General features: G+C 35.8%; 3 protein-coding genes across 3 annotated transcripts; 1 reads left to right on the top strand and 2 right to left on the bottom strand.

The window, feature by feature from the left end:
* Positions 1 to 6,251: 6,251 nt before the first annotated feature.
* LOC137811049 (monosaccharide-sensing protein 2-like) lies at positions 6,252 to 10,606 on the bottom strand. The gene is made up of 5 exons (XM_068612618.1): positions 10,220 to 10,606; positions 9,356 to 9,916; positions 8,382 to 9,262; positions 7,412 to 7,599; positions 6,252 to 7,060 (listed from the first exon to the last, which is right to left on the bottom strand). The coding sequence occupies exons 1-5, from the start codon at positions 10,296 to 10,298 to the stop codon at positions 6,607 to 6,609; spliced, it is 2,163 nt and encodes a 720-aa protein (XP_068468719.1). The 5' UTR covers positions 10,299 to 10,606; the 3' UTR covers positions 6,252 to 6,606.
* Positions 10,607 to 14,868: 4,262 nt separating this feature from the next.
* LOC137811050 (subtilisin-like protease SBT1.7) lies at positions 14,869 to 17,420 on the bottom strand. The gene has a single exon (XM_068612619.1). The coding sequence runs from the start codon at positions 17,310 to 17,312 to the stop codon at positions 14,991 to 14,993; it is 2,322 nt and encodes a 773-aa protein (XP_068468720.1). The 5' UTR covers positions 17,313 to 17,420; the 3' UTR covers positions 14,869 to 14,990.
* A 4,453-nt stretch (positions 17,421 to 21,873) lies between these two features.
* LOC137809253 (uncharacterized) lies at positions 21,874 to 22,386 on the top strand. The gene has a single exon (XM_068610388.1). The coding sequence runs from the start codon at positions 21,874 to 21,876 to the stop codon at positions 22,384 to 22,386; it is 513 nt and encodes a 170-aa protein (XP_068466489.1).
* Positions 22,387 to 22,653: the final 267 nt, after the last annotated feature.

Raw genomic sequence — 22,653 nt, forward strand, 5'->3', positions numbered from 1 at the left:
AGAAAAGGTTGACAAGTGCTCCAATGTTGGTGATTCTCGATACAGGAAAAACCTTTTGAGATTTAGTATGATGTTTCGCATCAAAGATTAAATTGTGTCTTAATGCAAGAGAAGATAGCAGTTAAATATGTTCCAATGCAACTCAAAGTTCATGAGAGAAGTTATTCTACTTATGACTTAGAGTTGGCAGTGGTGGTGTTTGCTTTGAAGATTTGAAGACATTATTGTGTGAAGCTCAATTTCAGGTGTTCAGTGATAATATATATTTTTTTTTTTATCAAAGGAGTTGAACATGAGGCAAAGAAGATGAGTGGAATTTCTGAAAGATTATGAATTCCAGTTGATGTATCATCTAGGAAAGGTTAATGTAGTTGCAGATGCTTTGAGCAAGAAGTCAGTACAAGTGTCAGTCATGATGATTGAAGAGCAGTATTTGATTGAGCAGTTTAGAAATATGATTTTGAGAGTACAATTCCATGTTGATCATATTGGTTGTAGTAAATTAACTATAACTAATGATTTTCTTGGAATGATCAAGGAAAAGAAGTTAGAGGATCCTAGTCTGAAGTGTACTGTGGAATTGCAAGGTACAAATCAGGCTAAAAAACTTGGTGATGGGAGAAGATGGACATTGAGATTCAAAGGAAGAACTTGTATACCTGCAAATGAAGAGTTGATGAGAATGATCCTAAAGTAAGGTCATAAGGGTCATCTTAGTCTACATACCGATATGAATAAGATGTACCAAGATCTAAAGTAGTCATTTTGGTTGTCTGACATGAGAAAAGAAATAGCTTGGTATGTTGTGGCAAGTTTGACATGTCAGAAGGAAAAAGTAGAACATTAGAGACCTAGTAGTTGTTGGAGCAGTTGGATTTTCCCAAGTGGAAATGGGATGACACCATAAAGCTTTGTATGAGAGGAAGTGTAAAACTCTTTTATGTTGGTATCAGAATGGTGAGACAGTTTTGGTTGGGCTAGAATTATTTCAACAAATCATTAAGAAGGTGAGGCATATATATGACATAATGAAAACTTCTTAGAGTAGGCAGGAGTCATATGCAGATCAGAGGAACAAACCTTTGGAGTTTACAGTTGGAGACTATGTATTCCAGAGAATATCACCTACCAAGGGTGTAGGACGAGCTTTCAAGAAGAAGTTATTCCTAAAGTTTGTTGGACCCTATCAGATTATAAACTTGCGTAATGTCTTTCATGTGTCTCAACTAAGAAAGTATATCCAAGAACCTAGTCACGCATTGAAAATAGATAATGTGCAAATCAAGGATAACATGTCTTTTAAAGTAAAACCAGTTAAGATTGAAGATTAACAGAGTACACAGCTCAGAGGCAAGACCATCAGTACGGTGAAGGTAGTGTGGGTTGATAGGTTTGGTGATTCATCTTGGGAAACAAAAGAAATCATGAGAGAATCCTCTCCCTATCTCTTTTCTCACAAGTCAATTTTCGAGGACGGAAAATTTCTTGTTGGGGAGAATGTAAGGATTGAGAAAAATAGTCTTAGAGTAGAAGTGGTACAATTAAAATGACACCTGACTATTTTATTATTAAATTTAAAAGAGTATATATATAGAAATTCAGTTATTCAGGTTTCATTTTAAAAATAACCATCATCTCTCTAGAAAGTTCTTTTTCCTTTCCTCTCCATTCTCTCTAAGATTCTGACCTCCTCGCATCAGACTCCTGGCAGTGAATACTACAAGACTGCCCGATCAGAATCTCTAATAGAGTAAGTTCATTTTTTTTATTCTCTTTGAGTCAAATTTTGAACTTGTTAGGTTGTTTTTGTCTTTGCTTTGCATGTGACCTTTTTAGCTTTAGGGTTAATCTCTGTTAGCTCAGGGTCTCAGTGATATAGTTAGATTTTTTATTAGGACTCGGTGGTGTAGGTTAAGTTACCTTTAAGTTCTTGGTGGATTTGGAGCTCTTAGTAAACATCTGCTAAGTTTCAAGTAAGGGAAACTAGCCTTAATTTCCAATAGAACACTAGGCTAGAAGATCTGGATGTGGGGGTGACGTGATCACCAATCTCAAAACTTTATTTCAGGATTTTTTGTTTTAAGTATATTAAAAGTTGCTTGAGATTTGAATGTGAAATTTGATATATGGTAGATGTTATAAAATTATAATGTTATAGGGTATTGGTTGTTTGATGTTGATTTAGAGTAATAATTCAGCTATAGCAGGGGCTTTGTTATTTTGGGTGCACTCTGATGTATTTTAGGTCACACTAAAATATTTTCGTTCAATCCAAAAGTCTTGGGTGCACTCTGGTGTATTTTAGATCACACTAAAATATTTTTGTTCAATCCAAAATTCCTGGGTGCACTCTGGTGTCATTTAGCTCACACTAAAATATTTTCGTTCAATCCAAAAGCCCTGGGTGCACTCTGGTGTCATTTAGCTCACACTAAAATATTTTTGTTCAATCCAAAACTCCTGGGTGCACTCTAGTGTCATTTAGCTCACACTAAAATATTTTCGTTCAATCCAAAAGTCCTGAGTGGACTCTGGTATCATTTAAATCACACTAAAATATTTTCGTTCAATCAAAAAGTTCTGGTTGCACTCTAGTGTAAATTTTTAGCTTACATTAAAATTTTTAGCTCAAACCAATTAATATATATATATATATATATATATATATAATTTTACTAGTATTATTTTAGCATAGTTTATTTTGGATTATTATTGTTAAATGACTTTTTGGATATATTTGGATTGTTTAGAAAGTTTAAAATATATGTTATGATTGAATGGTGTATTGATGTGTTAAATGAAGTGTGCAATGATGTGAAAGTAAGATCAAGACATAGTATTTTCAGGAAAGAAAATACCGTGTTAAGATTGTTAGGATGTGCATTTACTAGGTATTCGTCTAGAAGGAGATATCCTGACTCTACTGAGATAATGGAATCATATAGATGAAGTTATTCAGGTGGTGAGAGTCGAAGGAGGTTCATATGAATGGGTAAGTTGTTTGAAAGATAACTAACTTGACCTGTTATATGAGTTAACCCTGTCATACTAGGAGAGAGATGATATTGAGATTATTTATGTGCATAGCTGTGTGGATTTCACAGTGATATAGTATGACAGATGCAGATATCTGAATCTAAGTCAACACACGAGTTTTCTGGAAGTAAAGTTAAGTGTCTATGTGATATGAGTCAGCGGAAGTCTGACATGTGAAAGATGAATATTGAATTTTAATAGACACTTGATTATTTGAGAATTTGTACGAGACTAGATGATTTATGTTTATTAATTTCAAATTGAAATTATATAGAATTTTGTTTTATATAGCTAGCTTACCATGTTATTTGTTTGTGTTGTTTCTTTATCTGTGATGATCGTGTATTTACACGAAAGCAGATAATGTTACAGGAGAAAGTTTTATCAGTGAGAAGCTGGATGATGAATTTTATTTTCTTTTAAACATTTTTTTTAATTATTTTGAAAATATTTAAAGTCTTATTAAGCGTGATATGGTTTGAAACATTTTAAGGAGTTGTGGACATTTTTGTATTATATTTATATATTCATTTTAATATTTTATACAAATTATAATTTTTAGATGTGGGAAAATATAGGATGTTACATTTTTAGTATCTATTTACTTAATAATAATTTCCTAAATTGATTAAATAATGCATAATGAATAGAAATAAAAAAAAATTAAGTTGAATTAAACTTAGTAATGCTGGTAGCAGGTACCCACAAAGTCCATGATTAAAACTCGTTTAACATTCAAGTTCTGCAGGTATAAATAATTCACATTAAAAATTCAAACTCACACCCACACGAGTTACATATGTGATTCTTGAATTTTTGTCCAAATACCCAGCTTAAAAGGTAATACAAAAAAAATGAATATTAGCTTTAGCAACTTCATCCTTTTCTTTTTTACATTTTCATAAATATAAAAAAATGTCCAGATTATTCAAAACAATCCAATTCTTTTTTTAGTCTACAATTTACAATATATTTATATATTTGAAAATTAGTCTTATCACACAATCTTAAATGTATTCTGAATTATAAAATTTAAAATATATTTTAAGATTGTGTATTCTGAACATACCTCGTGTATTATACTTTTAAATTACAAAATCTCAAAATATATTATAAATTATGTACTCTAAAAATATATTTTAGAATTTACGGTTTAAGATTTGGGATATTATAGATATTTTTAACACCCATGATACTGCAGGAAAAAACAATGGAGTCCAGAAAGTAATCAACCAAGAAAATTTATGAAACATACTAAAACACAAATGGTGTACACAAAAAGTACATATAGAGTATTTCTTCCTGCATCCTAACAAATTTTTTATTACACTCCGTCATTTTTAAGAAAACTATTTTACACCTTTTAAAAATTACTTCTGAATTGTTTTTTTCAAAATATTTTCGAAACACATTTTATTAATTATGGATTTACCAATTCAAAAAAAAAATGTATTTCAGAAAGGATATTCTAGAATTTTCGGATTTTCTATTCTGAAAACACTCTTTGTTTATCGAATCCCTATTCCGAAAACATTTTTTTGCTTACAGAACTCCTATTCCAAAATCCTATAAAATTGTGAAAAGATAATTTTGATATTTTAAAGAATATAGGAATGCAGGAAGAAAAATGTAAGAAAGCAGGAAGAAACTCCCAAGTACACGAAGCAGGCCACTCCATTGCCTGTTGGGCCGGCCCTTTGCGTTTGTTGCAAATATCCCATACTCTATATGTTCTAAAAAAAATCGCATAACAATTAATGGATATTGAAAAATTTACAAAAAATACCAACCAAACTATATTATTCGTATGAGAATAAGAGTTAATCTTACCATTTAATCATCCTTAAACTCCTCTTACCAACTTACACGTTTAGGAAAAATCAAACCTCATGAAGTGAAATTCTTTGTTCATATGAAAATTAACCCGTGGATACTTATATCTGTCTTGTCTCATATAATTTAAAGCAAAATGGAAAAAAATAAATAAAGGAGATATGTGAAGATACTAACTTACGAGCAAGTATTTTTTTTTTTAATTTTTTTGATGATATTGATATTGGTGTAGACGTGTGTCCAATTAGTTTTAATCAAAGTTGAGTACTGGTGAAACAAACTCAAAATTTTAATATACGATGTAGACATCTGGAATCAAAGTTTATCTTAATCCCTTTCCCTAGGGAATGTGTTTGTGTTAGGGTGCAAAAGAACTGAAGTATTTTGGCAGATCAAACTCATTGGATTTTCTAAATAAGGATGTAAAAGGATACTCTGCTTCTTTTCCCGTACAGTAACCTATCTTGTTTGAAATATATTTTTCAAGAACCACTGTGTTTGTTTAAGAAAGTTACTCAACAGGTAGATATGGATTTTGAAGAACTTGGTCTATAATGTTCTGCTTTTGACCTTAAAACTTGAGCAAATAATAACTTTTATGAATAGAATGTGTTTCAACTAGATATAAGAATATTTTGTAATATATAGATGAGTTGTCTTGCAACTTATGATCAATGCACTTCACTGCTTAACTGATTTTGATTGTAACTTGCTAGAATTAGGGGTAATGTAGACAGACGCATAAGGGAAAGGGACATCAATGCCGACTCACACGATCAACACCAGTGATGTTGTCTCAACCAACAGATTCAATAATTTATAGCCATGCTGTCTCGTGGAAATTTTACTCATGGCTGCTGAGATTTAATTTGAAGAGTTTGGTCGGTTAAGTTGGTGGGTTGCGAGAAGTGATAATTCAATGGTGACAGTGACTTGACTTTGCTTTCACATATTGCTTGTTGCAATTATTAAGGATTTCTTTACTAGTTTCATTATAAATACCTAATGAAAAAAAAAAATGAGGATAGAAACCAATAATTGTTCTATAATCTACATTAGAGTTTTTTGAACAAGTTAATATGAAATCACCTTTTAAAATTAATTTTAGTTTGTGAAGATTTTTTTCGAATTGGTGTTTATGAAGAGTTTATGCTTCCATTCATAGTTTTCTTAACAGTGGTTGGGATTATTGAAGGCTATGCTTAATGGATGTTGAGATTCTGTCAAGCACAGTGTTCTTGATAGAGTCTGGTTAGAACATAAAGAAAGTGTTTCTCTTTTCGTTTATCTTTTTAAGGGATTCTTTTAGAAGGTGGGGAACTAAAGGGTGGTAGTAGTGATTTTAGGTCAGAAATTTACATATGAGCCATAGATGCATATCATTGTAGAAAACACAACCATTATACTGATGACCTTTCAGACCTCAAATATCACTAGATCTCCCAGCACCTGCTGCAAAGCAAGGCTAAAAGTCTAATGGCAAATGCTAAGGAAAGAAAGATAAAAGAATACAAGGAATATTTTAAATATTAATCATAATATGTATAAATAAATTACTATATAATACTCATCTTTTTCTCCCAAAAGCAAAAAAATGGAAGTTGCTGCTGCCATATCCTAAAGCCAAATAGTTTAAATTTTCAACCAAATCTTCTGAATTCGTTTTAGGAGGAATCAAAACCAACTGAACTTATAAACTTGTGATGATCATCATCTCAATATACACGAAGGGGTCAGCTATTTGATTCCAATTGCTGCAGGATCAGTACCAGGCTTTGCACCAATAGCAAAAAATTCAGTAATAACTTCTAAAGGCATGCCTTTCGTTTCAGGAACTTTCACGTAGACAAATATCCATGAAATGATGCAGCCAACAACAAATAATCCAAAGACACCAGGGAGACCGAGAAGCTGGAGCAAGGTGGGGAATATTAAGGTGATAATCAAGGTACAACCCCAATATGTGAGAGAAGTCAGGGAAATGCAGATTCCACGAACACTTGTTGGAAAGATTTCAGCACATATGATGTTTGGAATAACGCCAATGCCCATGCAGAAGACGCTTTCATAAACCACAACACTAATAGAAGTGATTGCAGCATTGATGACAGAATTTAGTTCCAAGAACTGCTTGATTATTAGTGCCAGGAGACAAACTATCAAAATGGGTACTGTATACAGCATGATTGACCTGCCATGAGAAAATACATTATTGTCACCAATTTCTGCCCTTCACTACATCTTTTGTTTTATGAGATGGATAGCTATGCATAGACAAGTTCATAACAGAATTTTGCAGAGACCAACATTTACGCAAATATTGCACTAATAGGACACTGTCTACATTAAAAAAAGCAATCCTGTCAAATACCAACGACAGTAGTATAGTATGACAGGGTAGCAAAAAGAAGCATGAAACAATTGTGAGTGTAGAAATTGAACGATATTGTGGTGATTACAATGCTGTAATATGGCTACGGAAACACATGAAACAGAGACAATATCAACATGAAATTTAAGCCAAGTCATAGATTAAACATACCTCCTGCCAGAAATATCCATGAGTCTTATTGCAAGAGCTATACAAGGAAGCATACAGAATGTTGTAATGATATTTACAAGAAAAGAAGCAGATGCTGAACTAAGGCCCAAATTTGATAAAAGAGCTCCTATTTCTGCCTGCTCAAGAATCTGGGGAGCATAGTACAGAAACCCATTTATGCCAGCAGCCTGCAATGCATAATATATTTTCAGAATCACAAAGGAAGCCAAAGTGTATGTGCAGGTCTTCATAGTGAATATCATCCCTTCAACTAATTTAAAATTGCTAGGAAAAGAACTCCTAAAAGCATTATGTACTTACCATATATCCAGTAATTTCGTCAAAATTGTTAGAAAGGTGAGATGAGAAAAAGGAAATGAGAGAATACTAATAGTGCAAACAACTAAAGGCTTGCTTAGTATGAGAAAACATTTTCTATTTCTATTTCCTGCTTTCAATAATAGTTAGCAAAAAATTCAAAAGGTGAATTCATTTTGTTTATGTTTTCAAAAGATTTGCAACACAAAATGATAGCAGGAAACGTTTTCTTAAACCGAACTACTCCTAAGATCCTCAAGACATTTGTGTACAGCAACTTTAAAGTAAGAATGGATTTTGTATGTTAAAGGATAGGATAAGATATTAGGATACACCTCAACACCTAGAAATAAAGTGGGAACAATAATTCATTCAAAGAAGACTTCTAATAGTGATATGATCAAATCAAACTGAACTAAACCTGAAATTGATTATCCTCACGATTATTGATCCTCCACCTTGATGATGTGGAGACAGGTAAAATATAATACAACAGAGGGCAAAGAACAACTTCCTTGTGGGTACTGGTTTTCATGGCATAAATCTAAAGCCACTAACCATTCAATTTTAAGATGAAATGAAATGCATAGTATATCAATCATTACAACATAGTCAAGTAAGGTAATGCTACTACAATTCTTACTAATTGTACCTGTTGAAGAACTTGAAGTCCTATGCCAACAACTAATGCACGCTTGACTCCTGGTTCTAGCAGAGCTCTCCATTTTGAGCCTTTTGCAGCAACTTCTGGCAGATGCAACAAATCATGAGTTCCTAGAACTGACTGACTGACAAGAGCAGCAGCTTGATACGCTTCACCACCATCTATTGGTATGTCATAGCCAGAAGTTGAAACAAATGATGAAACATGCTGAGAGTGAGATACTGCGGAAGGTTCTGCATGCAAATAAACCCTTTGGAGCCCTTCTCTTTTCCCACCCCCAACACCATCAGCTGATTTATAAACCAACTGCCAACCTCCACCAATGTTTGTATTTTTAGGAGTTTCAACCGCACTCCCATGAGCCAAACTACTATTGCTTCTCAGGCTGCTATTGCTCCTCATACCCAACATGTCCTTGGATTCGTAAGCCCTTTCACCACCACCCCCTTGAAATGACATCAGCGGTGCATGCAGGTTGTCACTGGTACCAAAGGGACTGGACTCTGGCTCTCCCATGCTAAAGATACTGTTGGCATTATGAATTAGCATGCTGCGTGAACCTCCACTCTCAGGGAGAGTATGCTCATGCATACTTCCGAAGAGAGTGACAATAGGATCCTTAAGACCAGTACTTGTGAGAGCTCCAAAGCTTCCTTGCTGAGACAACATACTACGGGATATAAAACTACCCTGTCCATTCACTGGTTGAGCAACCATTGTAACACCCTCATTGGGACCATATAATTTTATATAATCTTTCCCTGCTTCCTGGTTAACAAGAATCTCGCTGGCTGGGGCAACTACATACTCTTCTATGGAAGTGGCTTCACCCCCAGGGCTGAGACCCTCAGCCAGCGACGCCAATTCCCCTACACATCAAAGTTAACTCTAATCAATACAAACAAAATGATGATTCAGTTCAATGAATAAAACACTAACACTAAGCGGAAATTCAGCGTCACCTGAAACATCATCTGTGCCGCGAAGCCTTTTCAGAACTCTTTCAGCCTCAAGTAGCCGGCCTTTGCTCACAAGCCATCTTGGAGACTCAGGCAGGTAAAACACAGCGAGTAAAATGTAGGCAACAGCAGGAATTGAAATAACTCCAAGCATGAGTCTCCAACTTGGTGAGTCAGTCAAGGACATTGAGAACACCATAATGTAAGCCAACAACATTCCACCAGAGCAAGCAAACTGAGTAAAAGTGTTCAATTGGCCTCTGATATCGGCCGGTGCTACCTCAGATATGTAGAGAGGATTAAGAGTAACAGCCAGAGCAATGGCAACCCCATTCACTATCCTCGCTACCAGAATAACAGCAACATTAGGAGCCCAAAACATTATCAAACCACTTAGGAAAAACATAACCGAAGATGTTATCAGCATAGGGCGTCTTCCAACCATATCAGACACTGCCCCAGAGAATATTGTCACAACAGTACCGGTTATAAACGACATGGACACAATTAGCCCTTCAATTGTCGCATCTAAAATGAAGTCCTTCTTGATGTAAGTCATACCAGCTGCAAGAAAGTACCGACATGTTTGTTCAATTTAAGTAATGAAATCTAGCACACCCTTTTGCAATTCCTATTCTAATTACTTCAAAATTAGGGTAATCATTTTTAGCTTCATGCTCCCAAGTCACAATAACACTAGAATAAAAACCGTATATGAGAGAACACATTATTGCCATTCATTTTTATCATAATTCATACATGACATTGAGAATTTCAGTGAAACACACATGCACTACTGAAAAATCACTAGACTCAACATAATTAGAGAGAAAGAAGAAATGCAAAAATATACTGTCCAATACAGACCTGCAATAGTTGAACTATCCCATCCCATCAGAAGATTCCCAATTGTAGCCGCAAGTGCAACAATCACAACCTCCATCATTTTTTCTCTTTTTAATCTCGTCTGAGAAAAAACAATCCAAAATCCAAACTCAAACACTTCAACTCAAACTGAAAGCTTTGTATACACTCTTTTCAGATCTTCATTCAGAATCTGAAAACTCACAGTTGAATGAAGCTGAGTGTTTTAAATAGCACAGTTCAAAGAATAGGACTGCACACGTTGGACAGTTTGTTTCGAATGAGTACGGTTTCCATCAACCTGTCGGGGAAACTTGGTTTGCTTCGATTTTTTCAAAATCACACCATATTTTAACTAAGACTTAGCTGTACGAGAAGCTTTATTTTTATAACTATATATATATATATATATATATATATATATATTCTTCCATTTTTTATGAATTTTAAAATAATTAATGTGAAAACAATTTCTTTATTAATGATTTAAAAAAGTCTATTTGATAATAAAAACATGCATTTATAATATCTAATAGAGATAAATATAGAACGAAGATTTAATATTTGATAAAATTAAAATATCTTAAAAGAGACAATCAATTATTAATTATTAATTGTGATTATTAATTATAAAGTCAAATAGAATGAAGACACCCAAAATTTTATATTATTCTACTTGGTGTCACGCACATTGAATCGTCTCTGCTATTGATCCACTATGGAGTAGCCACGATTGCACCCATGCATTTTAATTAATATATGTGCTATTCAAAGAATATATTAATCTACCTAATAACCACATTCTAATACACTTACTTTCTGCTATAAATATGTTTATGTTCTTCTTCTCACGATTCCGAACCAAAGTTAAGATTGTGTTTGGTTGAATAGAAAGAAATAAACAGAAGAAAACTAGAGTAGAAATAAGTTGAGAAAGAAAAATAAAATTGAATATTTACTTCTTTATTGTTTGATGTTCAAAATAATTTACTTGATTTATTTTTGTTTAAAAATCTGAATGCCAAACAGTCGTATGAATTATACATTGCTTCTCCCCCACGCTTTTGTAATGACCGATTAATTGGTGATGATTTGATGTGTTTTGTTTAAATTATTAATTACGTGGCCATTTTGTTTAAATTATTGATTACGTGACCAGCCTATAAAAGGGTCTGATTTGGATTTTTTTTTTAAAAACAGCTAAAATTTGGAAGATATTTTGTTACTATATACTATTCAATCGAAAATTGAAAATTGAAGAATCCGTTGAAAACCTAAATATTATCGAACCACGCATTTCACAATCGTGTCAGAAAAAATCAGCAAGTGTGTATTAACTGACAGAAATTTATAATTTATCAAATTGAAGAAGAAGAAAAAAAAAAGAACAATGTCGATTTTGTTTTGTTTTCTATTCAAACATTATTTATTTGTCATGATAAGCACGTTTGAGATACGTATGGATTTTCATTTCTCCTTTGGCACTACATTTATTTTTATTCGGTTGTTTTAATCAAATTCTCTATCTGTTACAATTAAGTTGGGATTTAACCCCAGCATTTCACTAAATTTAAATAAAATCATGTTTAGATTTTGTTTTTCAATGAGATCTTTTCATTTCAACATTTAAATTATAAATTAAAAAATATTTCTAAAAGAAAACATGTTTGTTCTAATTTTCTTGCCTAAAATTTATTTTTTGTTAAAAAGAAAAAATAGAAATTGTTGGTCACGTAACTATCTGTGTCTAATCAATTCGACACCTGTAACATTTCAGTTCGCTTGTGCGGCTACCGTGACACAGATAGATTTATTTTGCTCTTCGTTTTTAAAATTCAATTTTTAATCCTTTTAAAGAGTTGAATATGTTTTCTTTGAGTTTATATAATATTTAAAATTTAGTTTAAATTTTCCTAATTCAAGAAGCTTTGAAATAAGTTAGGATAAGATTTATAAATTTGATTTTGTTCTAGTAAGATTATGTTTTTATTTTTAATAACGTATTAAGTACTGTAAGAAAATAATATTTATCACTTAATAATATTATTGACAGCGCTGAACATGGATGGCGGAGCCAAAAAAATTTAGGATGTGATTAGTGGGACAATATTTAAATTAGAAATGATTCTTTACCAATACTTTAAACTACTAAAATAACTTATAATTATATATTACTATTAGCTAAAAAAATCTACCAAAAGTAGCTCCTCAAACATTATTATAGAAGTTTTTAAGAATTGGTTGATAAAACTGTTCACCCATGAAAAATAAGAGTACCAGGATCACTCATAATAAGACGGGCTAAAATTTTCATTTTAATTTTTTTTTTTTTTATATATATATTTACACTTTTATTTTTTCATCTAGCATTTTTTATTTATTTTCCTATATAGCATCCTTTTTTTTTATTTCCCTATCTAACACCTTTTTATTTTTTATTTCTCTATCTAGTACCATTTCAAAAAAAAAAAAAAAATTAATTTTTTTTTTATAATTTTAATTTTAAATGCATTAAAAAATAAATATGTTTAATGTTTAAAATAGTTAGAAATATAATTAATGAATAAAAAAATGAGTTTTTACAAAATAAAAAAAAAATTAAAAATGTTTAGTTTAAAATTATTATTTTTAAGAATGAAGAAAATAAAAAAAAAATAAACTATACAACAACATAAAAGTTGAATCTATAAATATAAAATTAGTATTTATTTTTATTATCATTGATGATGTAATCATGTTAATTTCAAGTAAAAAATACATGACATAATTATAAAAAAAAACAAAGTCAATTAGTATTAATTAATAGTGACACACAAATAATATTGAAGTGTCTACCCTAAATGCAAAATCCTAAAAAAAAAAAAAACTAATACAATTGCTACACTTAATGCTTAAAAATGAGAAGAAAAAAAATGAAAAAATAAATAAATATAAAAAATAAAAACAGCAACATTGCAACATATCTTTCATGTTACGAAAGACTATTTGATGGAACTCAGAAATGAAGAGTATTGGCCTGCATACACTGGTCAAATACTATGTCCAAGTCCCGACATGAAAAGAACCTCAAAGGGGAGGCCTAAGTCAAGTCAAATAAGGATTGATATGGACATAAGAGAACAACATGATCAAACAAAAAAATGTTCATATTATCAAACACCAGGACATAAAAAAAACACTTGTCCCAACATTACTGGATTGTGCACTTTTCGTCATTAATTATGTTTTATTTCGCACAAACTATTCAATGTAACATTGAAGAAAATATTAAATGAATGATCATCTTTAATTTACTTTTCTTTTCATGATCAACATATACTTATTTAGTATCGCCTTATTTCTCTTATCTTTATCTTGTTTGGATTTTTTTTTATATCTTTTATCTTTTTCTTATTTTGTTTTGCCTTTATTTTATATCTTTTATGTTTTTAGTTTTTTTTTTCTGCCATTCTTCATTTATTTTTTGTTTTTGTTTTTATTTTATTGTTGTTGTTTATATTTTCTATACTTATTTATTTTTGCATTTTTTTCTTCTCATTTTTAAGCATTAAGTGTAGCATTTGCATTAGTTTTTTTTAGGATTTTGCATTTAGGGTAGACACTTCAATATTATTTGTGTGTTCACTATTAATTAATACTAATTGACTTTGTTTTTTTTATAATTATGTCCTGTATTTTTTACTTGAAATTAACATGATTATATCATTAATAATAATAAAAATAAATACTAATTTATGTTTATAGATTCAACTTTTATGTTGTTGTAGGGTTTAATTTTTTATTTTCTTCATTTAAAAAAAATAATTTTAAACTAAACATTTTTAATTTATTACTTTTTTATTTTTATTTTGTAAAAACTCATTTCTTTATTCATTAATTATATTTCTAATTATTTTAAACATTACAAATATTTATTTTTTAATGCATTCAAAATTAAAATTATAAAAAAAATTGATTATTTTTTATTTATTTTTGAAATGGTGCTAGATAGGAAAATAAAAATAAAAGAGTGCTAGATAGGAAAATAAAAGTATAAATGGTGCTAAATAGGGAATTGAACCCAATAACAGACTCAATTATATAATATTTTTAAAATTTAAAATTTAATTAATATTTCTAATTGAATAATTTTTTTAATTATTATTATTTTTTAAAATGTTAAATTACTTCATTATAATTTATAATTAAAATTTGATTGATAAATATTACTTATTTAAGTTACATTGTATATCTACCCTCTTTAAATAATTTAGTACAATAAATTAATCTTTTAATTTTTTTATTTTAATTTAAAAAAAAAAACTGACGTCTCATCCCACCTCTAATTTACTGGTTTGACAAATTAAAAATAACGGACTAAAATAAACTAAAATATTAAAAATACCAACTTGACTTAACTAAAACAAACTAAAAAATTAAAAATATCTACTTTGTCAATTTTTCACACATTGACAATGTAGTCATAAATCTAATTTAGCAAAAAATAATACCTCATTTTTAATACAGCTACCAACATTTGAGTTTTGTTTCTGTTGGGTCAACCTTAATAATTCGTACACACTGGATAGTATATGTATTAACAGTGAAGTGTTGAGTATATATATTAAATGTACTTATTTATATCTGTAGAAAAAAAATAAAAAAAAGATACGTTTCATATAAATGAAATATATTGTACTTTTGAATTTATTGTTTAACAGTCATAACCTCTAGCCATCTTTGAAGAGATAATACATTATGATGAGAGTTGGTAAAGAGACTATAATGAAGGTTGTTAGGGTTTTGTGTGATGCTTGGTGTAAAATAGAATGGAGATAGGACTACGAACAACATGTTTTCCATCTGACCATTCCAAATGTGCAAAACCAGAACCACTTGATGGTGCCGGACCTGATGCTGTAAAAGTTACTGTATATGACTTTTTCTCATCTTCATCGAACCTCAACACGTCTGGCTCAACTTTTATTTTTACAGACGAGATCTCTGATGTAACTGATGCTTTGTATGTTCCTGCAGGCCCCACATTAGTAAGACTCCGCTTGTGTTTAACAACTCTCGATCCTTTCCGACCTCTTGATGGATTAAAAACAACGCTGAATGAAGGGTAATTTAGGTTGGTTACACTGTAGTGATTGTGTGCCTTGCACTGGAACTTCCTCCTCACCACAATCTCTATCCTTCTGGTTGAATATTTTAAGGCACAGAGGAAGTCCAGATAATCACTCATCACCAAATCATAGACAAGTCCTGGATTAAGCGCAGCAACAGGGTTGACGTGACCGGCACCAAAATCAAACGGTGTTGCGGATTTGTTGGTGGCACTGTCTAGCAATTTTTTACCATTGGTGTAAGTGGAATAAGCTGTGGTCATGAGTGCAGATCGAATTGCAGCTGGGCTCCAATTTGGATGAACTGACTTCATCAAAGCTAATATCCCACTGACGTGAGGACATGACATGGAGGTGCCTGAGAGGATGTTGAAGTTCACATGTCTGTGATCTTCATCCAATTCAGAGGGACCTTTCAATCCTGTCCATGCCGCTAAAATGTTCACACCTGGGGCGATTAAGTCAGGTTTCAATATCTCTGGTCGAATTAGATTTGGACCTCGAGAGCTAAAGTCTGCAACAATGGGCGACGGCTTAATTCCAACCTTCGTTCCCTCAGACACAATCCTAGCCATCGGCTTACGCACAGATGACAGATACTTTTCGATGCCCTTTTTAGCTTTAACACCCACAATAGCTGTTGGCAAAAAATGGGGTTCTAGCACTACTTCTTCCTCTTCGTCACCTTCTACGCTCCCCAACACCATGCCTACACCGCCCGCAGATTTCACCACTAACTCTTTCTCTATCGTAGGAGTAGTTCCAAATTCACAGTACACAATTTTCCCTCTCACCCTCTTTGGATCTAAGGAATTCTTTAAACACATTTCCGCACCTTCTTTTCTGCTTGCATTCCTTGCGTGTATGAATGGAATGAGAGTATGGGGCAAAGACTTACCACTGTGAATTGACTCAACATAATACCTGCGTCCATTCCCAAGGGCAACGTAAGCCGGAAAATCACGATCGAGTGTGCTCGCTCCCACGGTGATCAACCAAGGTGCTATGTTGGAGTTGATAGAAGAGGGAGCGGGACCGTCGTTTCCTGCAGCGGAAGAAACCACGATCCCGTGATCCAACGCCGCAAAGGATCCAATTGCAGTGCTGTCTCTGTCGTAGCTGCTTGTGTCAGCTCCGAGTGATATCGAAAGAACGTCAACTTTGTCTGAGATGACTTCATCCATTGCAGCCAACATATCAGAAGCAGCGCAACCCTTTTCCCAACAAGCCTTGTACACAGCGATTCTAGCACGAAAGGCCATTCCGCGTGCTTTACCGGAAGCGTACCCAAACAGGTTTGCACCTTCCACTGCAGACCCTGCGGCTATGCTTGCAGTGTGGCTGCCGTGGCCGTCAGTGTCTCGTGGTGATATGGTTCCACTGATGGGACCCAACGTGGCCTCGTACCCTTTTGCATAGGATCTAGCTCCTATCAACTTCCTATTGCAGTTTGAGGCATTGAAATCGACACTTAATTCACATTTCCCTTTCCATTTGCTAGGGATGGGTCCCAGTCCCGCATCATCAAAGCTCTTGCTTTCGGGCCACACACCAGTGTCGAGGAATCCTACAATGATGTCACTTCCTCCATTTGACTCCGGGACAACCTCGGCGATCTTGTCTAGTCCGAGGAAATGAGGTGTTCGAGTTGTTAATGGCCTGTACATTTGCTCTGGCATCACCTGTAGAATGTCTGATCGATTTCTTAGTAACTGAACTTCCTCATCTGTTAATCTAGCTGAGAAACCATGAATGGCCTTCTCATAGGTGTAGATCATTTCTTGTGATTTTGATACTGAAGTCAAAATTGAGTTGTACCAAATTGCATGGTGATTGAAGATTGTTGGCATTTCAGATTTGGCCACATGGACTATGTAAGTGCTTTTCTCATTGTTCGTCCTCTTCTCCTCTTTTGCCAAAGACACATCGCATTGAACTAAAAGCAAAACAAACAGAGTTGCAAGAAAAAGTTTCAAAAACATCTCCATGCCTAAACAACTCTGTTTTGCAACAAGATTCTGATAGCAACGTAACAGAGAACTTGGCTTGATAAAGGGATGGTTTTCAATGCAATGTAATTGTTATAAATGAAGTGCGAGACAACACACACTGATTGACAAAAGAAATAAATTATTTACATTGAATGTGAGAACAAAAGAAAAAAAGTAAACATTTCTACATCGTTACATTTTATCTCTTATGTGCATGATTGCCCCATGTCTGAATGTTGCTCCTTTGACTTTGCTCTGTTTTCAAACTTTTAACGCACGGGGTTACATTTGGAATTGGCAGTTATAACCTCAGAAGACTTATTATAAATGTCGTAATTAATAATTTTCAAAACATTTATTACTATAAATAAATAAATACAAGTAGTAATATTGCAAATAAGAGGTTACTAAAGGTTGAAGAAATAAAATATTAAATAACTCGTATAAAATAGAAAGGCATATCTCTATATCCAATTTACATGAAAATTTTAATCAAAAACATATTATTCATATTTTAATTTGATATTTATTATTTTATTATCTATACCTAAGAAGATTTTTCATTATAATTGCCTTTTTTATATAAATTTATTTATATTTTATCTTTATTTTTATAGGCACCGGACGAGGGTGGCCGACCGACCGAACGCATAATAAATGTGAGGGCGTGTGACAAAACTAAGGTGGTTAAAATACACCTCCGAAGAATAAGGAATACGCGTTTGAAGAAGATATGTTCCCCGGATATTTCGAAGCACGATTGGTAAGACCTATCCATAACCACCCTGAGCCCAAGGTGTAGAAAGCCCATTAGGCAATCCTATAAATACGGTGCTCAAGCCAGAGAAAGGTACGTTTTCATTCACTTACTAAACCACACTTAGAATCTCATACTTACTTGAGCGTCGGAGTGCCTTCGCAGGTATCCTCCCCCGCCCGATCGAAGGAGACACCAAGAAGGAGCGACCGACTGAAGGAGAAGAAGACCGACACGTCAGCAACTATACTACGTCAACCGACCGTGCCTGGGCCCCATCTCTCCACTCAGGTACAATTGGCGCCCACCGTGGGGCCGAGGCAAAATTTCAATTTTTAAAGCTATAATGGTTGCGACAAGGAACAACAACGACGCTATGGCAGAACAGATGACTATGATTCAAACCCTCCAAACTCAGATGGAGGAACTGCGGCAAAAGGGGATGGAAGACCGTCGTCAACACGAAGAGAATAGACGCCGCCAAGAGGAAGAAATCACCTTATTGAGAGAGCAGAATGCACGACTCCAGCGATAGGTCGATAATCCCGAACGAGAAGGCCAATCCCATATGGCCGACCGAACCGCCTCTCGCATACCTACACCGGCCGACACCAATCCTGCTTCCAGAGCTGAAACAGTCGAAAGAAAGTCAAGTAAAAGGGGTCATCCTTTTACAGACGAAATCATCACCACACCACTTCTTGACAAATGGAAAGGCCTCGCCATTAAACTCTATGACGGCTCGACCGACCCGGACGAGCATTTAAATGTTTACAAGACGCAAATGACTTTGTATACCACAGATAATAATGTGTGGTGTAAAGTATTCCCCATGTCGCTTCAGGGAGAACCTATTACCTGGTTTACAGAGCTACCTCTGAACTCCATTGACGACTTTGACATCCTAGCCGCGAAATTCTCCACTCAATATGCCACCAGCCGTCCGCATCACATGTCCTCCATGTCTCTCCTAGCGGTACAACAAGAAAAAAGGTGAATCTCTCAGAACCTTTTTAGATAGATTCAACAAGGCATGCATGAATATCCGAGGGCTCAAACAGGAAGTCGCGTTACACCATTTGGTTTCGGCCATCCGGCCGAGCCGTTTTACCGAAAGTCTCACCAAAAAGCCGCCTCAAGACATGGAAGATCTTCGAACTCGGGCAACCAAATTCATGCAAATTGAGGAACACATTGACTATCACCAACGGTTCAAAGCCGTCGGATCCGGAGTTCTCAAAGATCAAACCCCGAGAAAAGAAAGGGAATTCGAGACCGAACGGACCGTTCGAACCACCCCAAGGTCCGACCGGAACAGAGGAGGCCGAATCCCCAGGTTTAACAGTTACACCCCTTTAACTGTTCCGAGGGGACGAGCCCTAGATGAAGCACTGCAAACGGATTTAATTCCGACACTAAAACAGTATCAAACACCACCGAATGCAGATACTGCTAAGCGTTGCCAGTACCATCGGAATTTCGGTCACACGACCGAAGGATGTCAAGCGTTGAAGGACAAAATCGAAGAGCTCATCCAGGCTGGCCATTTGCGGCAGTTCGTCAAGAGGACAAGGAATTCAAGATCCCCACCACGGAGTACCGACCGTCCATCCCGTGGTGTCGACCGGTCATACCGTAACGATTACAAACGCCGAACTGACCATAGCTAGGCTTCGCGGAAACGCAGTGAAAGCCCCGTTCGGCGTACACGCCCCGACCGAAACGCCCGCCCTCGCCAACGAGTCCGCGAAGTCATCAACATGATTGTTGGACCCGTTACCTTGGGCGAACCGAACCACGAAGTAAATTACATAGCCGGGGGCTTTGCCGGTGGCGGGTGCTCAAATTCCGCCCAAAAGAAACATCTCCGGGACATCCAGTCCGCTCATGCTACCACGAGGAGGCGTCCACACATACCTCTGATCACTTTCACTGACGACGACTTCACAGCCATAGATCCAGCCCAGGACGACCCTATGGTAATCACCGTGGAAATTGACAAGTTCGCAATTGTCAAGACTTTGGTCGACCAAGGTAGCTCGGTCGACATATTATACTGGGAAATCTTCAAGAAAATGCGCATCCCAGAATCAGATATTCAACCCTATAACGAACAAATTGTAGGGTTCTTAGGTGAACGGGTCGACACTAAGGGGTATATAGACTTATATACAACCTTTGGTGAGGAAGACGGTCTCCACAAAACAATAAACGTACGATATCTTCTGGTCAACGCCCAAACTTCCTACAACATCCTGCTCGGTCGTCCGTCCATCAACAGATTAAAAAGCCATTGTTTCCACCCCACACTTAGCCATGAAATTCCCTTCGGCAAATAACGACATTGCAACAATCCATGTCGATCAAAAAAACGCTAGAGAATGTTATGTCGTAAGTTTGAAAAGTGAGCCAACTCGACGGCTCTACACGACCAATCTGGACGACCGACTCCCGCAAAAAAGAGGACGATCCCCGACCCGACATTCCGGACGGCGCATGTCCTGTCGAAAAATGATAGCCCTTGTTGATCTCGACCCTCGTATGGACGATCCCCGTATGGAGGTAGGAGAAGACTTGCATCCGTTCCCACTTCGCGACGATCGCCACGCTACACATATCGGCACTTCACTGAAGCCGGACGACCGAATGGCCATCGGCACAACACTTGTCAAAAATGCCGATCTGTTCGCATGGACGGCCGCTGACATGCCTGACGTAGACCCACAGGTCATCACTCACCGATTATCACTGTATAAAGAGGCTAGACCAATAGCTCAAAAGAAAAGACATCTAGGCGAGGAACTACGCCAAGCCGCACGTGACGAAGCCGATAAATTGTTACAAGCTGGATTCATTCGGAAAGCCCATTACACCACATGGCTAGCCAACGTGGTTATGGTAAAGAAAGCAAACGGAAAATGGCGAATGTGCGTTGACTACACAGACCTCAATAAGGCATGCCCAAAAGACTCTTACCCTCTGCTTACCATTGATCGTCTCGTTGATGGGGCGGCCGGACATCACATCCTCAGCTTCCTTGATGCCTACTCAGGTTATAATCAAATCCAAATGCACCCGGCCGACCAAAAGAAGACAGCATTCATGACTGATTCCGATAATTTCTACTATAAAGTTATGCCCTTCGGACTCAAAAATGTCGGGGCCACTTATCAAAGACTAATGGACCATGTATTCCACGACATGATCGGCAAGAATGTTGAAGTCTATGTCGATGACATTGTTGTCAAGTCCGACTCATGCAAGCAACATATTGCTGACCTAAAAGAAGTTTTTCAAGCCCTCCGCCAGCACCAGATGCGACTCAATCCTGACAAGTGTGCATTTGGCGTCGAGGGGGGGAAGTTCTTAGGTTTTATGCTGACCCATAGAGGCATAGAAGCTAACCTTGAGAAATGTAAAGCTATTTCCGAAATGAGAAGTCCCAACTCCATTCAGGAAATTCAGAGACTCATCGGCTGACTCACCGCCCTATCCAGATTTGTTCCTAAACTTGCAGAACGAACGAGACCCATCGTCCGATTATTGAAAAAAGCATCCCGCTTTGAGTGGTCGGCCGAATGCGAGGAAATTTTCCTCCAATTGAAAACTTTTCTATCTTCCCCGCCGGTCATCCAGAAACCGGACGCCCGAGAGCCCATTATAGTCTACCTCGCCGTTTCACACGAAGTCGTTAGTTCAGTCTTAGTGCAAGAAATTAATTTTGAAGAACAACCAGTTTATTACGTCAGCCGCGCCCTCCATGGCGCCGAAATTCGATACCAAACGATCGAAAAGGTAGCTATGGCTCTCATCATTACCGCCCGACGAATGCGTATGTATTTTCAAAATCATCGTATTATTGTTCGGACAAATTACCCCATTGTAAAGATTCTCATTAAGCCAAATTTAGCCGGACGAATGATCGGATGGACGATAGAACTATCTGAATTCCATATTCAGTACCAACCACGAGGAGCCATCAAGTCGCAAGCTCTGGCTGATTTCGCAGCCGAACTCACTCCTTCCTCAGCCGAGACTGGACACTCATCGTGGATCCTATACGTGGACGGCTCCTCCAACGAAAGGTCGTGCGGCGCTGGAGTCGTTTTGGAAGGCCCCGACGAGATTGTCATCGAGCAAGCCCTAAAATTCGACTTCAAAACTTCAAACAATCAGGCCGAATATGAAGCCATTTTAGCCGGTCTACGCCTCGCTCAAGAATTGGAAATCACTAAGTTAATTTGTAAAAGTGATTCCAGGCTAGTCATCGGTCAACTTAATGACGAATATGAAGTCCGAGAAAGCTTTTTATAGTGATACTATCACTTAGTCAAACAGTCGATGAGCACCTTTTCTGAAATTTCCATGCAACACGTTCGACGCGATCACAATACTCGCGCGGACGCCTTGTCCCGGTTGGCAACCACGAAGTGTAAGGGAATGCATAGGTCGGTCATACATGTTACGCTTGCACGCCCAAGCATCGACCTACAGGAATGCCTAACGACTGACGCGGAATCTACTTGGATTACCCCAATTAAGCAATATTTACTCGACGGCACATGTAGTCCTCTCGGCGAA

Source organism: Phaseolus vulgaris, chromosome 2 (assembly GCF_000499845.2).
Source record: "Phaseolus vulgaris cultivar G19833 chromosome 2, P. vulgaris v2.0, whole genome shotgun sequence".
Classification (NCBI taxonomy): Eukaryota; Viridiplantae; Streptophyta; class Magnoliopsida; order Fabales; family Fabaceae; genus Phaseolus; species Phaseolus vulgaris.

Bases quoted from the DNA above. Each gene is read 5' to 3' on its own strand.
- LOC137811049 (XM_068612618.1), bottom strand. From the start codon at position 10,298: ATGATGGAGGTTGTGATTGTTGCACTTGCGGCTACAATTGGGAATCTT. The intron at 9,917-10,219 runs GTCTGTATTGGA...ACTTTCTTGCAG, and splicing joins GGATAGTTCAACTATTGCAG to CTGGTATGACTTACATCAAG. The intron at 7,600-8,381 runs GTACAATTAGTA...TATGCATTGCAG, and splicing joins GACTTCAAGTTCTTCAACAG to GCTGCTGGCATAAATGGGTT.
- LOC137811050 (XM_068612619.1), bottom strand. From the start codon at position 17,312: ATGGAGATGTTTTTGAAACTTTTTCTTGCAACTCTGTTTGTTTTGCTT.
- LOC137809253 (XM_068610388.1), top strand. From the start codon at position 21,874: ATGGCTCTCATCATTACCGCCCGACGAATGCGTATGTATTTTCAAAAT.